The sequence below is a fragment of the Pithys albifrons genome, chromosome 14 (genome assembly GCF_047495875.1).
Source record: "Pithys albifrons albifrons isolate INPA30051 chromosome 14, PitAlb_v1, whole genome shotgun sequence".
Classification (NCBI taxonomy): Eukaryota; Metazoa; Chordata; class Aves; order Passeriformes; family Thamnophilidae; genus Pithys; species Pithys albifrons.
In genome coordinates, this window is record NC_092471.1 from 15,730,686 (window position 1) to 15,747,826 (window position 17,141).

General features: G+C 48.0%; 1 protein-coding gene across 2 annotated transcripts in view; it reads left to right on the forward strand.

Annotated features, from left to right (window-relative positions):
• The first annotated feature begins 8,818 nt into the window (after nucleotides 1-8,818).
• The window catches only part of LRCH2 (leucine rich repeats and calponin homology domain containing 2), a 45,107-nt gene continuing 36,784 nt past the window's right edge, over nucleotides 8,819-17,141 (forward strand). For both annotated transcript variants that reach the window (XM_071569800.1, XM_071569801.1), the window contains exon 1: nucleotides 8,819-9,092. In XM_071569800.1, the coding sequence (XP_071425901.1) occupies nucleotides 8,825-9,092 (268 nt within the window). In that variant the 5' untranslated portion in view covers nucleotides 8,819-8,824. The remainder of the gene's footprint in view (nucleotides 9,093-17,141) is intronic.

Below are 17,141 nucleotides of genomic sequence, written 5' to 3' on the forward strand. Positions count from 1 at the left end.
CTGTCCCACGTCCCCTCCGTCACTGTCCCAGGGCTGCTCCCGTGCCCGTCCCGCGTCCGCCCCCGTCCCTGTCCCGGGACTGCTCCCGTTCCTGTCCCGGGGCTGCTCCCGTGCCTGGGTCCCCCCCGGCCCCGCCCTGGGTCTTCTCTCGTCCCCCTTTCCTCTCTGCCAGACCCCCTCCCACCCCGCGGATCTCCGTGCTCAGCCCCGCGCTGGCTCCCTGCCCGTCGCCCCCTCCCCACCGCCCTGGCCCATCCCCTCTATCTCTCTCCTAAGCACCGTTTTCAAGCCGCTGGGCTGACACTTCGCCTTTTCTTTCCCCGTGACCCGAATCCTTCCCCTCTGGGGTTTATGGCGGCAGCAAATGGATCTTAAAAACCCAGCCGTCGTTTCTGAGCGATGTGAATGACGGAATGATCTTGCATCATTCTGAAGGACTAGAAAAATAAGGTGACTCGACAAACAAAGATACTCTTGTATTCGAGTGTGGTGTGTTCTCTGTATTTGTGAGCGCCTCGAGGAGGAAGCACCCATTTGGAACTGGTCTTTCGGCACCATCCTCACAAAAGTCGGATTCTTCAGGGGATCTTTCAGTCTGTGTCACGTTGCTTGTGGCACCGTGGCTATTCTGCAGCTTAAATACCAACTGTGAGCTAAACCATCTTCCTCTACTTTTAAAGCCAGATAAAAAGAGAGATGGGGTCACAATCCCTGCTCTTCCAAAGTCTGCTGTGCATCAAGTGAAGAGCATGATTTTCTCTGAAGTTTCCATGTGATAAATGCTCTGAAATAATCTTCCACACCACATACTTAATAGGGGCCACATAAATCTAGAGCAATGGCCTGATGTTTTATGTTTTCAAGACAGTTTCTTTTTCCAGTTTGCACTTTAAATGGAAGAGAAATTTCTACACGCCGATCAATCAGGGCAGAGAACCTCCTGGTATGTGTACAGCTCTTAGCAAGATCAAGTGCTTCAGAAAGTGTTGGTTGAGGGAAGTGTTCTTTCATGACAGAAAAGAAGAGAACAGTGTTGAGAGGGCTTTCTGTCTTTTGCAGTGACACTGCAGAATGACCATTAAAGCAGCTTAATGTGAAATGTGAGAAACCGGGGTCATGATTCTGCAGTTTTTCAGTGTGCTGGGATAGTCAAGGTGTGCTGGGGGTGCTGTTGCTCTCTGGGGAGCCCTGGCTCAAATCTCCCCCTAGTCCGAGAGCTTTCCTCCAAAGAGAGTCCTTAAAATTTCCAAGCAATTTAGCCAGAGCAGCCAGGGAAGTTGTGGCTGCTGGGAAAGGACTGGAAGTATCCATGAAAGCAACAGACTGTGAGATATGGTTTATAGCACCTAAGGAGGGTGGTGGAGCAGGTGCTGGGCAGTGTCCTGAGCTGTGAAGCAGCAGCTGCCAGAAGCCACAACAGAATGATGCAGGAGGGGTCTGGAATCTCCTCTGAGTACAGGCCAGCCAGGTGCTCCATGACCCAAGTTTCCATGCAGGGCAGCAGCTGGAGTTGGCCCCACTGTGGGACAGTGTCATGAAAGGTTTTGTGACTTCTGCAAAATCTTGCACATTTGCATCTTCAGAAAATCTGAAAGCAACAGCTAAGAGATTTCCAACAAGGTTTCTATTTCATCATGTTTAGTGAAACAAACATTTGAGATCAAAGAAGAAAAAAGGCAGAGTTTAAAAATGCCAACTTCTAAAATATTAGGTTATTTTCAAAAGACATTTTCTCAGGGAACTAACACAGCCTTTGCAGCAAATTCTACTTCACCAGGTGAGAGGTTTAATTAGCTGCTTTCCTTCAAGTGCACAGCATTAAAAGCAGTGATAAAACCTTTCCAAGCCATATTTCTGCATCTGGAAAGTATGAGCTGATATGTACTCTGTTATCTTTCAACTGCCAGTCTGTGACCTCTTACTTGGCAAGTATCCCGTTTGCTTAGTATGTCTAAGCTCTGCCATTATCTCAGTTCTCAGTAATTTCTCATATTAACAGTGTAGGTGACACATGCTGGAGTTGGTGAAAAGGCCTGAAGAGCCCAAACCTCCTCTAAAGCATAATCCCCCTCTACTGGAGAGGACTGCAGGTGTCTGGCAGACAGACTTGACCCTGCACCCTAAGAAAGGAATGTCAGGAATGTGACATTTGCAATGGAAGAGTAAGATTAATAAAAGGACAATGAAAAAAAAAAAAAGAAAGGAAAATTGCACTTTCCTCTAGAACTGGTTTGTGTTGACTCACTGATACTGTGGCAACCAGTGCCAAGCTGAGCCTTCAAAGAAGACTGGGGCACCTCTGGCAAAGGTGCCAGGTATTCTTTCCCCTTGTTAGGCACAGGCACAACCAACTTGTTCACAAAGAGCAAGTGTTAATTAGGGTCACTGGGCTTTTCAATTTATCAGATGCTCTTATTGTCACATAATGAAACCCTAAGGAACCCTAGAAGGCTTTTAACTGAAACTAAATAAAAATAGAACTCAGTGGGAGAAGGGAACACCTGTCAGCAATCCAACACTTCTATCATCTGAAATGTTTTCTCAGTCTCTCAATAGATTCAGTTAATCTTCTACATGTTAAATAACTCGTGATGATTTGTAATAAATCTTACACCATGATCTAAAAATTAGCACTGGTCACTTTGTCTGTTGTTCCCAGGGGTACCTCATATCACAGTTACTTAATACAAAATTGAAAATATATGGCCATTCTCTTTCAGTGAAATGGACCCAAAACTACATGACTGAATTGCTAATACATGTTTTTTTTCTTGGGAACTATGTCTGGGTGGCTGTAGGAATATGTATCAAGGAAAGATTTAGCATCTGCACATACACATCTGTATCTGAGAGTGTGGAAGCTCTCCAGCCTCTCCCAGACTTGCTCAAAGCAAAAACAACCACTTGTTTCAACAGGCCAAATCCTGATCACTGTGGCACTCTGTATTTTGCCCACAAGGGGAGTGTTTAGGCCTCCTGATTTGTGAGAACCACAGGACCATCTTTGTCACTCCTTAGGAGGAACCCTGGTAGCAGTACAGCCTTTATAGCTTGCTCCAAAATGGGTGAACCACCACTAAAAAGAGCTTATGTTTATTGTTAAATGCTGAACATGGTCTTTTAACCAATGTCACCACTTGAAAATCACCTTCTTGAGAAGATGGAAGAAAACAAAACTCTTCTTCAGGCTTTTTGAAGAAAATTATTTCTTTATTTTACATGAGTTACGTTGATGATGATAATTCATTTTTTATGCAGAAGTTCTGACTAGATGGTATAAAGTGGCTGAGGTGCACAGGTCACTGAGCTCTGCTCAGGGCAAACAACTGCTCAACCATAGATAATGACAAATTCCATGCTTTGCTTCTTACACATTTAGCAGATGCAGCCTGCCTGCAGTAAAGCTGTGAGGTATTTAAAGAGGTGGTGTTGGCTTTTTCTGCCTCTCTCTGCATGTGTATTAAAATTGCAGTCTCAGACTGGCACATGCAAAACTACTCTTACAATAGCCCAGTACCTCTGGACTGTGCAGAATGTCCCCAAAGTCATTCCATAAAAAAATAAATTGTGTACAGGATAACAGGGAGTCTGTGGCTTCAGTGCAATGTGTAACCAGCCGAGCTGCAGCCCAGAAAATGAAGATCCACAGATATACCACATGCTGCTCACTGCCATGCAATAGTTTCAGTTTATGCTGCTTTTAGGGGTCTCTCAATATCAAAGTAAACTTTCACTGCAAAGACTACATTTCTAATCTCACCAAAAAACAAGCAAGGCAAGCATGCTCCTGCACAGCAAACAAGTTATTCAAAATAGAATAAAAGGACAAATCCTGTTTGAAATCACACCAGAATGATCCAGTGGAGGACAAAGGCCTCTGCAGCACCACAAGGAGGTATTTTCAGTGTATGTAGCTGGAATAGGTGGTGCTTGAAATGACATCTTTGAGGAAAGATGCTGCCCTCCCCCCGCCTTCAGAATCGTGTTTTCTGGTGCTCAATGAAGCATTGCTAGCTGTACAATGAATCAGATGTTCCCAGTGGGAAAGGTACCAGGAATCTTCTCATTAATGAATATGCTCTCTTGTATCTGCATGAAAAGACTGTTAAGAACAGATATTGCTTCCCAAAGCAGCTGGACAGAATTCTGCCTGCTTCTTTTCTATACAAGCATCAGATGCTGGAGTATTTTGAGCTACTTCTAGCTCTTTAAAATGCTGTGTCAGATAAATGACTGTCCTTTAGCACGGACAGAGTGTCAGTTGCCTTTTGACCTAATTAGGAATATATGTCTCGTTTGCTCGCTTTGCTTTCAGAGTGGGCCAGATGATGCTCCTACAGTATGAATCTTGAATCCAGGTATTTGGAGATTATTTTAAATGTCTGTGGGAAGCTATGAACACTTGCAGGTCTAGAAGAAGAAAAGCAGTATCCAGGAGTAATAGAGCATACACTGATATGCCAAGTACGTGCGAAGGAATTGCAAAGGCATCAAGGATCATGGGAGTACTGAAGGAACCGTGACTGTGTTATCTCAGTACCTCACCCATGGAGGAGGACTGAGGCTACCCATAAAGAAGTGTAGCAAGAATAGCAGGAAAGCTCTAGGATTTAATTGCTTAAAGCAAGAAAGTCTCAAAAAAATGCCACAAAAGGTCACTGCTGACATCTCAGGAGGATTTAATTTCTCAAAGCAAATGGCAATCTAGACTGAAAAAGCCCTGCTGTGTTCAGGAACACTTGAGAGCTTCAGGGGTCTCTATGCTTTTGACAGCCCCTGTTGCTTGGCCTCAGGTGCCCAGAGCTCTCATTGCCTGGCAGGGGCCTGCAGGCACTGTGGAGGTGTCCAGGGAGCATCACTCTGCACAACAACCTCAGCTTTGTCACTGTGCTTTGCTGTCATAGAATCATAGAATCGATTGGGTTGGAAAAGACCTCCAAGATCACCAAGTCCAACCCTTGGTCCAACTCCAGTCCCTTTACCAGATCATGGCACTCAGTGCCACGGCCAATCTCAGTTTAAAAACCTCCAGGGATGGGGAATCCACCCCCTCTCTGGGCAGCCCATTCCAATGCCTGAGCACTCTCTCTGCAAAGAATTTTTTTCTGATCTCCAACTTCAATTTCCCCCGGCAGAGCTTGAGCCCATCGTGCCCCCTTGTCCTATTGCTGAGTGCCTGGGAGAAGAGACCAACCCCCACCTGGCCAGAACTTCCCTTCAGGTAGTTGTAGACAGTGCTGAGGTCACCTCTGAGCCTCCTCTTCTCCAGGCTAAACACCCCCAGCTCCCTCAGCCTCTCCCCACAGCACTTGTGCTCCAGTCCCTTCACCAGCCTCGTTGCTCTTCTCTGGCCCCGCTCCAGCCCCTCAATATCTTTCCTGAACTGAGGGGCCCAGAACTGAAAGCATGCCCTGGCCTGACTTGGGACAGCACACTCTGCAGAATGATGAAGGAAACAGCGAGATCAGGGACTCCACTCTCACTTTCCCTGCTGTCATAATCAATATTATACCGGCGTTTCCAGTACAGATGAGCCTGCATGGCACTCTCCACAAGGCAGTGCTCTGAGGACATTTGGAGCTGTGAGCAATGATGCTGAGCAGGGGTGACAAGAGCTGTGGGAGCAGCACAGGCAGAGCAGCAGAACAGGCAGAGCTGCAGGACAGGCATGCTGCTCTCACTCATGCTTGCTCTGAGCATGGCTTGGGCCAACTGTGCCAAGGACTACATCCTTGCAAGACTTGTGAGCAACCACATCTTACACTCCATGTTGAAAGTTAGATCAAAGCCTATCTAGATCTCATTCCTCTAGGCATTAATGTGACCTGTGAAAGTCTGCTGATGTCATATCTTTATGAGTTTTTATCTTGTTTGGAGGAGATATGGGTAACCACAAAGACTTTCAGAGTGGAAGCTCTTCAAGGGAGCGTGGAATTTTCAGAAATTTTCAAACTCCTGAAACATCAGCTCTTTCTGGCAGCAAGAAAATACCTTTGTCTTGTGCAGTCTCATGAAAACATGTGTTTCCACTTCTTCCTGTAGTTATCTTAATTGCCATAATAAACACAAAAATGCAACCGTGTCTGTTTTATAAGAGAAGCTGAGGGATGTCACAGCTATGGCTGACTGCTTCTTATGCCAGGAAGGCTGTTTTGGGAAAAGTTCTGCCCCTAGGCTAGTGCCTCTGGTTTTGCTTGTGAAATTACAAAGGTAGGGGCATGGGGAGAAAGAACTGTTGAAAGGCTGTGAAATTCAGTATAAATAAAAGTAATTAGACTTTAGCATTTCAGACATGTGTTCTGGTTCTGCAGCTATTGAAGGTGATAAATGACCCCCACAGGTAAATCTGCTCCACCGTAGGAACGTGCAATCATTTTTCAAGCTTTTGCCCGAATAAGCAGCAGTTTGCTTAGACAGTTTGCAAATTGGAGATTTTTGGGTAGCTCTTAGGGAAAGCCTCAGACATTTCTTCCAGCCTATTGTATGGGACACAGTAATGCCTTTGAAGATGTGAGCATGTGTCTGAGCAGGCTGAACAAGCTGGTTTGCTGCTCAGTAGGAGCACCTGCAGGCACAGCGAGTATTTGGTTTAAGATAAAAAGGCCCCTCGTACGTGAGAACTCCAGCGTGACAAAAAGGTGTTTTGAGTCTTCTGACAATTTGTCAGGCTTATTTTAACCAAAGAGAGCTGAATCCCTTTCTCCATCTACCTTGGCCTCTGAATAGTGAGCAAGCTGAGTGATGTGGCTGAGAGGGAGGACAGCAAATCTGCAGCTCTGAGCTGGCCTTGTGCCAAACCACCCTCTTTGGAAACTCAGAACTGCTTCTGAGGTTTAGCTGGAGCTGGTCCTGGCTGCTGCTCTGCTTCACTCCTGCCAGCTGCAGAGCACTGTACCTCCTGCTCCACGTCTGCAAGCAAAGTCATCCTACACACTTGGCCCAACACCAGTCTGAGTTTATTCACCCTCCACCCTCTCTGGCTGGAACCTCAACCCAGGGCAGCAGTCAGTAGCGTTTTGTCTGATTTTCTTGCTGTGAATCCAGGGAAAAATCAGCTTTTTCAGGGCCAGAGCTGCTCTGGCCCAGGCAGACTGACTGGTAGATAGTGATCTGTGAGCTTGAATCCTACAGCCCCCCGAAGTAGCCAGGGTTAGAGCAAGCAGCCAGCCACAGCATTTTCAGGTGACCAGGGAAGCCCTTTCCTCACCACACCTGCATTTTGCACATAGGCCTCTTTGCTGGAAGGGGAATGTGTTTGCCACGACCTGGTGATCCCAAAGTCCATACCACACTGCACTGAAGGACTGAATCCTTCACTCTTCAGTACCTTCTGACTGATCCTGGCTCATTTAGTTCTACTGAATTTCAGCCAGAGAAATTGGTTAAAGACAAACCCACATAGCATTTCAGGGCTGTTCCTCTTTCGACTGATAAGGGCTCAGCTCCCTCTCACATGTTGCTGACTGAAGGCCAGTCTCTTCCATACTGCTTATAGACAGAATTTCCCTTAGATCCTCAAATTAGACATGATGTATGCATGCAAAAAACCAAAACCTCAAAACGATTCAAGAATTCAGGGACCTTCAGGAGAATCAAGGCATAAATGCAGATTCTGCTTATCAAACCCACAGCAATTCCATTAAAACATGGTTTTATGATCCTTTTCTGAGCATTTCCTAATCATGGCTCCAGAGTCATTTTTCACCTCACACGTACAGATTACATGGTAACAAAGACAATTATCCATCCATATGGTATGTCAGCAGTTGTGTAGCACTTTATTCACGTAACTGGGCCCCGGACATTGCAACCACCTCCTGATTTATGTCTCACCACTTCCCCTTCGATTTGAGTCACGAACATTTGCATCTCTGAGGCCTTTGTGAGTGTTCCTCACCCCATTTCAGGGTGACCTATTCCCTTTGTTCTGCCATGGACGACGCCCGGCTGGTTTTTTCCCTGCCCTCAGCGGGGATCCGCAGTCCCTGCCGGGCACTGCCCTTACTGGGATTGCAGGCAGAGGCCGTGGGGGCTCTGATGCACCTGGCGCAGGTGCCCTTTGGGGCGGCCGAGCACCTGCGATGGCACAGCCCGACTTCCCTCACACCTGAGCGGCGCCTCAGGGCCGGTCGCCCCGGGCGGGGAGCGCTCTCTCCCAGCGGCGCTGCGGAAAAAGTGCGTTCCTTGTCCCGTCCGATCCCCCCGGGCCGGGATGGGCTCCCACCGGCGCTGCCGAGCGAGAGCGTCCCCTGACCCGTCGGCTCCGAGCGCTGCTCTCAGCTCCCCCCGCTCCCGGCCGGTGCGGGACCCCCGGGATCTCCCGGTCCCCGGGATGTTCCCATCCCCGGGATCTCCCCGTCCCAGGGATCTCCCCTTTCCGGGATCTCTCCGTCCCCGGGATCTCCCCGTTCCCAGGATGTTCCCGTTCCGGGATCTCCCCGTTCCCGTATGTTCCCATCCCCGGGATCTCCTCGTTCCCGGGATCTCCTCGTCCTCAGGACCTCTCCGTCCCCGGGATGTTCCCGTTCCCGGGATCTCCCCGTCTCCGGGATGTTCCCGTTCCAGGATCTCCCCCCTCCCGTTCCGGGTTTTCCCCCCGCGCCGCTCCCTCCGCCCCTTTGGCGCCCCCTCGCGGTTCTGAGCCCACACCCCCCGGGCTCCGCAGGCCCTGGAGCGGCCACGCCCCCCGCCCGCGGCGCCGCCGCTGATTGGCGGAGGCGGCCGAGGGGCCCGCGGAAGCCCCGCCCCCTCGCGCGGCGCCCCCTGCGGGCCCCGCGGCGCCTGCGCAGCGGCCGCGGCCGTTGTTGTGGAGGGGCCGGGCAAGATGGCGGCGGGGCAGGGGGGCGGTGGCGGCAACAACGGGAGCGGCGGCGGGAGCGGAGCGGCGGGTTTGGGCATCCCTGGGCACCTCACTCTGTCCTTCTCGGCCGGGCCGCACTGGGGCGCGGCCGCTCTGCCGCAGCCGCACACGGTGCGTAGCCTGGAGCGGGCCCTGGAGGAGGCGGGCAGCTCGGGCATCCTCTGCCTCAGCGGGAGGAAGCTGCGCGACTTCCCCGGCAGCGGCTGCGACCTGAGCGACACCACGCAAGCAGGTGAGGAGCTCCGGCTGTGGCCGGGGCTGCGGGGGTCGTGCGGGGCGGGGGCGCGTCCCCGCAGGGCCCGGCTATGGCGGGTGCGGGCCCCGCTGCGGGGGCCGTGAGGGGCTACAGTGAGGGGGCCCTGCGAGGACGAGGCAGCCGGGGGGTGACACGGAAGCAGCTGCTCTGGGAGAGGAGCCTTGGCTCCGCTTTGTGAGGGTAGGGGGCTCTCCCTGCAGGCAGCGGGCCGGGTCTGCAGGATCTGGGGGTGCGCACGGGGGGCGGCTCTGCCCGAGTGTCCCCGGGGAGCGTCCCTGCAGTTCTGGGCTGTGAGCGGCGCACCCGGTGCCTCCCGAGTGCGGGGGGAGCGGGGGGTCCTGGGGTTGCCTGGGGACATGCGGGGCGAGAGGCCTCAGCAGCGAGTGGGGCTGTGTGTGGGTGAGTGTGGAAAGGCACAGCACTGTGTGAGAATGTGAATGCATAGGGCTCTGTGTGTGTGTGAGTGAAGGCACAGGGGTCTGTGTGTGTGTAAGTGAAGGCAAAGGGCTGTGTGTGTGTGTGAGTGAAGGCACAGGGCTGTATGTGTGTGTGAGTGAAGGCACAGGGCTGTGTGTGTGTGTGAGTGAAGGCACAGGGCTGTGTGTGTGTGTGAGTGAAGGCACAGGGCTGTGTGTGTGTGTGAGTGAAGGCACAGGGCTGTATGTGTGTGTGAGTGAAGGCACAGGGCTGTATGTGTGTGTGAGTGAAGGCACAGGGCTGTATGTGTGTGTGAGTGAAGGCACAGGGCTGTATGTGTGTGCGAGTGAAGGCACAGGGCTGTATGTGTGTGTGAGTGAAGGCACAGGGCTGTATGTGTGTGTGAGTGAAGGCACAGGGCTGTATGTGTGTGTGAGTGAAGGCACAGGGCTGTATGTGTGTGTGAGTGAAGGCACAGGGCTGTATGTGTGTGTGAGTGAAGGCACAGGGCTGTGTGTGTGTGTGAGTGAAGGCACAGGGCTGTGTGTGTATGGATGCACAGGGCTGTATGTGTGTGTGAGTGAAGGCACAGGGCTGTGTGTGTATGGATGCACAGGGCTGTATGTGTGTGTGAGTGAAGGCACAGGGCTGTATGTGTGTGTGAGTGAAGGCACAGGGCTGTATGTGTGTGTGAGTGAAGGCACAGGGCTGTGTGTGTATGGATGCACAGGGCTCGCTGTGTGTGTGTGAGTGAAGGCACAGGGCTCGCTGTGTGTGTGTGAGTGAAGGCACAGGGCTGTGTGTGTGAAGGCAGAGGGCTCTGTGTGTGTGAATGAATGCACAGGACTCTGTATGTGTGAGTGAAGGCAGAGGGGTCCCCGCACCGCCGGGCTGTGCCTGTCCGAGCTCCCCGCTCTGCGGTGCTCGGTGTGTTCGAGGGGTCGCTGCCCCCCGTGTGTGCGGTGGGAGCGGGGCCGGCGCTCTCGCTGTGCCCGGGCTGCGGGGCTGTGCGGGGAGCGGAGAGAAGGCTCCGTGGGCGAGGGGAAGGTGCTGCGGGCTGTGCGTGCGAGGGAGGGCGGCCACAGTGTCCCCGCTGTCGCTCTGTCCGTGCCATCAGGATGGAGACTTGCGGTCGGTGTGCCCCGAGCAGGGTGTGCAGGGTGAGCGGAGCTGGTGAGTTCGCGCTCTGGGGAGTGAGAGCTCCGTGCTGTGCTTGGTTTGTGCCTTCAGGGGTGATCCCTGGCGGTGGCGCAGCATCGCCCAGGCTATTCCGGTCGGTCCTTGTCCTCAGCTCGGCAGGAAGATGGTTCAAGGTGCGGGTACGAGGGATGTGTGCGCACCTGGAGGTGTGTGGAGAGCTTTATGCGTTCACCATGTCGGTAAAGGCTTGCATATGGTGAGTGTGGGCCTGAATTTACCCAGACTCACAGATGAAGTAAACGGAGAGACCTTTTTCTCTACAATTCCTGGAAAACAAAGCTGCATTTTTCATGGAGGTTCTGTCATATTTGGGATCATCTCTGATGTGCTGGTGGGTTTATTTGCTGTTGGGGTAGTTATTGAAAATGGATCATTTTGAGTGATGTGCTAGAAGAAAATACTACCTTTTGTTCACAAGGAGTGGTGGCTTTCTGAAATGTTGCTTGGGTTAATTAATGCTGTGGGGGTTTTTGTTTTGTTTTGGGGCTTTTCTTTCCCCATGGGCTATGAATAGCTGTTGTATTGTTTTGATTAAGAGACTGCCCACTATGGTACCTTGAAATACAAAGAGGTTCCATGAAATAATAGAAGCTGCATCAAAATGTATTTAGTGATGTTGTCGGTCACTGCCGTGTATAAATATTCAGTAAAGCATTAAGTAGGAAGCATTGTAGACATCTAGGCAACCTATTGTTAAAAGATTTTTTGTATCCTGAAGTGGGTGTATCAATGATCCATATTTTTTGTTTGCTTCTCATTATTACTGTTTGCATTTTGGTAGTTTTTTGTTCATTTTATTTTGTATTTCAGCATTTGAGTAAGAGCTGTCTGCAGTGATCTTGTATTTCTGTTTTAGGGTGTAGTAGAGCCCAGTCAGTGCCATCAGGATTGAATTGTTACCGTGTGGGAATGTTGAAGGGCAGTCTCTGACAGAAATAGCTTTATTACTTGATGCTGTAAGATTCCCTCCTGAAATAATTGCAGTGGGTCTGTGCAAGTGCCTTCTTGTAACAAATCTGATGTAATGTAGCTCTGATTTAGGAATGGATTCTGAGAAATACAAATTTCTTTCAAAAGATGCTTGTAAAGAAAAGCTCTGTAGTCTCTGTTTTACCTTGATCTGTGGAATTGTTTGGTTAGTGGGTAAATGGTTTTCTGCTGGTGAATCTTGGACATCCTTAACATGCTGTCAGTGTGGCCTGAATCTTGATGGGGGATCAGCAGCTGCGTCAGAGGCAACAGTCATGTAGTTACTGGTATTTTTGTAGGAGTTATCCTCGTTTCACATAAAAATGTCCTCATGGACAAGGTTCTGTGTTGAGGTTGAGGTGTGGTATGGGGGGGGAGTTTGGTCATAAATCTCTGCAATATTTAACTTTCTGTTCTAAGTCAGTGACTCTGAAATTGGGTTCTGTGGTACTTGAAACAAACATTTTAAAAATCAGCCTCTAACCAATCTGGATATAAACAATTCTTTTCCATATCATCAACTCTTATGCAGTAGGCTCTGCAGTGTTACTATAAACCCAGAATATTCTGCCTTTATATCAGTAAAGTCATCAACAGCAGTGCTGAAGCAGAACTGCTGTTGATTTATCAAAAATAACTTGGAATTTTACTTTGCATTTAACTTACATAATGACTTGTCAATACCTAATTTTCAGATACTGTGGCATACTTTTTGCATCTTAAGTTATGTGTCAAAAATTACTGCTGTACTAAAAGCATAGTGACAGTATCTGACTGTTTATAGCTTTTTTTTCTTTTTTAAACTGGGACTTGTCCTTGTAGCAGTTAGGCCAAGAAGTCCTTTTTTATTATATAACTGAATTTGTCTTCGGGCTGTTCAAACAGATCTTGTGCTGCTGTTAATGAACTTGTGGAAAAAAAAAATCATGGGTCTTGAGGTATCAAGAGGTATCTTGAATATTCCAGTCATTTTATGAACATGTGTAGTTTTGCTTCTCTCTGTGTGAGCAGCATTGGGCCCCTGGCAGTTCAGTGATTGTGTCTATCACATCAGGGTAATCACAGTCTGCTCAGCTGAGGAGTTGTGTGTTTGCTCTTTTGTTTTTTTGAAGATTGGTTTTGTGCTATATTGCCGTGCTGAACCAAGTCAACCTGTGCCTTTAGTGATTTGCCCTCTTTTAGTGAGCACTTATTAAAACATGAATTTACTGAATGTGAAAGGTGCTTGACTGATGGCTCAGATACAGTTTGTGTGCTCTGGATGAACCCAGTGGAGCCTTCAGGCTTCCTTGTTTGTGGCTTTGCCGCAGCAGGTTTGATTCCCACTTTTCTGAGGGAACTTCCAAGCAATTATAAGTATGTGTGTATGTATGGCCAGACTTGGCGAACGCAGATTTGGGAAGGGCTCTCCCCACATGGGTGTGCCCTTCCAGCTGTGCAGTGGATTGTTTAGGTGAGGCACAGCCTGCGCTGAACTGGCCCCACCCTTTAAGTCCTAAGGTCCATCTGCCACGGCCGAGCGAGCTTGGACAGTGACAGGGAAGTCCTTGGGACTGTCACAGCACCCGGTACTGACCGGGGCTGACCCTGCTGAGCATCCGAGATCTGACGGGATGGGATGGCAGGGAAGCTTTAACTGCCAGGGGACGGTCCCACTGAGGCTCGAACTCAAGACTTCGGGATTCAGAGCCCAGCGTGCTCTCCTTTGCACCAGGGGACTGCCCCAAGCAATTATAAGTAAATGAGTAAATAGATTAACTTTGAAATTTCTCCTTTCTTACCACCTGTTTCCTCCTCACAGCTGCAGAGTAGCCTGGTGTATTTTTAGTGTCACTTCAGAGTGAGCTCTTCTGTCACAGCCAGTACCAGCCTTTGCAGGGCAGCCTGAGCTCCCACCGTGTGATCCCTGGCAGGGTCTGCTGAGGGGTAGGAGAAGACTTGATTGTTGTTACAGATACCATTATCAGCATTGCTTGCATGTCTCTGATTTTCTTTGCATCCTATTTCTGGCCCTTCTAAGGTATATAGTCGTTTGTGTGATTACAGATGAAACCAAACAAACCTTCATCTTAATACTGAGTGGGAAATGCACAAGAATGTTAATTTATAATGCTGTTCTGCCTTTACAGTATACACTTCTAAACAAAGTATGTTTTCCTTTCTGAATGAAGTTATTTTTGGTGGTGGTGACAATGTTGATGAAATGGATGATGGCAGGTAACTAAAGAGCAACAGCAAATCCCAATGTCCAGATTAAGAAATTAACCTTCATGTCAGATGTATATCCTACACCTAGATTACATTCTAGAAATCAAACATACTGCAGAATAGGGCTCTTCAGTAGCTACTCCTTCAGATTTGAATGAAAAATGAAACTCAGATTCTGTGGGGTTTTTGGGGAGGGGCTACTGTTTATGGCTTGGAAATGGATCTGATGTGAAATCTGGAAGTGACCAAGTTTATAAACAGTAATTGTGGAAATTCCCCACAGTGTGTTCAGAGCCTGTCCCATGTTTGGGCTAAGAGGAAATGAGTTGTGTGCACTTTGGTCAACTAAGGAACTTACAGTACTATATATGTCTACTTTGTTACTGATTATTTGCAGAGGGGGCAAATGTATTTAAATCACAGACTGTTTCAAAACTTTGTGTGATAAAGTGGAGAAGCCTTTCAGTTTTGAGATACTCTTTTTGGTGAAATGTGTCTTCCCATTTGAGTTGAGCAGCTTTGTCAGAGCTGATACAAATGTACATACTCATTTTCTCATCAAGGCTCTAGCATGTAATGCTGAACTCTGTCCTTAGCAAAAAGGTAACTGAATCAGGTCTAAAGGCTGGAATTGCACAGAAATTGTTAAGATACTTGATACATCTTTTTTTATGTGGTAACAGTTGTACATGACAATGAAGAGTCTTCTAAGTTCTCTGCTTTTCTGTGGCTGACCAACAGTCTTCATTCTTCCAGCTAGCCTGGGGTGGTTTGCCACTTTCCAGGAGAGTAAGCTGCCAGGTGTGACAGATCTAGGGAAGGTTGGCCACTTCAGGTGGAAGAACGAAAATAGTTTTGTGCTTGGCAGAAATGGTCATCACAAATGTGCTCCCAAGTGTCAGCATATCATTTGTGAAAAAATGTTTTTGTAGTTACAAGGCTTGGGGGGGCTCTGCATCCCTGAGCAGCAGGAGTAGCTGCACAATGAACAAATCCCAGACCATCTGGGTATCACTCCAAACACCCCTTCAGTTTGTCACTGCACCTGTTTCAGTAGGTGGAAGCAGGATGTGGTGGAGGAGAACCTGTTCTGTTGGAGACTGACCTAGAGCTGAAAGGTTTATGGAAGTGTTTGCTTCAAGTCATTACATGCAGTAATAAGATATTATACAATTACTGATAGAAGAGACTACAGCCATTGTTAAATGCTGCCATGGGGTCTGGCCTGAGTTGAAGAGTCAGCAGGAGCCACCAGCACATAAGAACAGATGCTGAAGGTGCTGCAGCAGAGGCCTCTGTGTTTCAGAACCTGTTGAAGCTCTTGCTGGACCCTGTTCACTCGGTGCTTGTGGACTGTGGGTTTACCCAGTTTCTTCAGGGATTTTTCTGCTTTACTATTAGTGCACTTGTCTTTATTTCCAGTGTTCTTTGTCCTCCAGCAGTCCAGCTTACTTGGAAAGTGTTTCTGCTCAGTTTATCCAGTGACAAGCCATTTTATCTGCACAAAAGATAAAGCATAAAGTAAACACCAGTTACAGTAGGTTGGTTGTAGCATTCTGTCTCTGCCTCATGTCTGTTTGGATTGTAAACTCCTCAGGACAAAGGCCTTGATAAGAATCTTGCCTTGGGAATTTCGTGTACAGTTTGAGTATTCCTTAACAAACCCAGACATTGCTTTATTGTCAAAGGATTATTACTTTCCCTTAAATTACATTTCTGTGAAACAGAAACATAGAATTTAAAAATTTTAAAGCCAGGAAAGAAATTGTCAGAATTAAACCAATAGCAAGGCCAGTTTAAGTGGGAAGAAGATGCTCTGTGCTGTAATTACACCAGGTTAATTAAGTCTTGCTGCTTGGTCAGAAAAATACATTTTACTCCTTCTGGTACTAAGGCATTTTAATGATTATAGTCTAGACTAAATACTAGAGTGTCAAAACAAAAAAGCATCCTGTGGGATTTTCTGCTTACCACTTCAAACTCCTAAAGATTTGTGGAGACAAGACACCTTCAGCAGTGGAAAGGAAGATAATCCCTGACACAATGAAATATCCTTTTGACACGACATGTGAATTTACACCTTCATGTGCCAGTGTGGGGGGTGATCCTGGTGTTGTTCTTCATTTTCCATTTTAATCATGCTGGGCTGAAATGGCTGAACACAGTCCAGTTTCCTTCCTATCTTGTGTTGGCAATGCCTCGATCTTTCTGATGTTGTAACACAGTGAAGAATTCCTTGAATACATCTGTTGGTTTCATCCTGGTGTGGAGGGATGTTCTTTGATGTTTGATCTTTGTATACCTTCAAGCCTAATCAACAAGAAAGGAGATGGCAGCTCACAGGCAAGCTCTGAGTGATGTCCAGGTCTTAGAAAAACAAATTACTTGTTGGTAGAATTGCCTTTTTAAGGATTAGGGCTTGACACTCTTCCATGATGTCAGAGCTAGGGGAAGGTTCCCAAAGCTTAGGAGGAGGGATGATGTCTACTGATAGTGGACACAAAGAATGCAGAATTTATGAGCCACAAGGACATTTGAGAGAACTCCCAAGATAAGGAGAAAACTGATAAAACCAACTCAGCAACTGTGCTGAATTAGCTCCGACAGTAACAGGTAATTCCAGCAGGGGAAGAAGATCCAACCACTGACTCAGGAAACCCACAGACCCAAAACAAGGAAAAGACTGAGCACATGAACTAAATAACATGGGAAGTGAGAGAGAATAATTAACCAATAGAAGATGGAATGCTAATTATAAGAGACTTATATAACTTGTAGCAAATGAATACTAATTCCTTTGTTTGCTAAAATGTATAAATAGTAAAAAGTTTTGCTAGTTGGTGTCTCCATCTGTGGAATATTCACCACTGAGCACCCAGGCTCGTGCAACTCCGAAATAAATAATCAGTGTCTCTCTGGAGTGAGTCATTATTGGCTTGTTGCACATCAGGTAATGAACCCAATTTTGTGGACACCGGCATTGGTCAGTGCTGACGTGCCCCCAGTTGTTCCAACCTTTAGATCAGAGCTGCTGGTTTAGTTTTCTGTTGCTGTAAATCTCAGGAAAAACCTCACACACCTGAACCAGCGTGGGACGAGTGGAGGTGACTTACATGAAAACCAAGAATTGTTTGAACTAAACCATCAGTTCGGTCTGTTCAATGTAGATGAGTCCAGTGTGGCCTGGGAGAGTGAGTTCAGTGAGGGTGAGCTGGAATGGCGGGTTCCTCA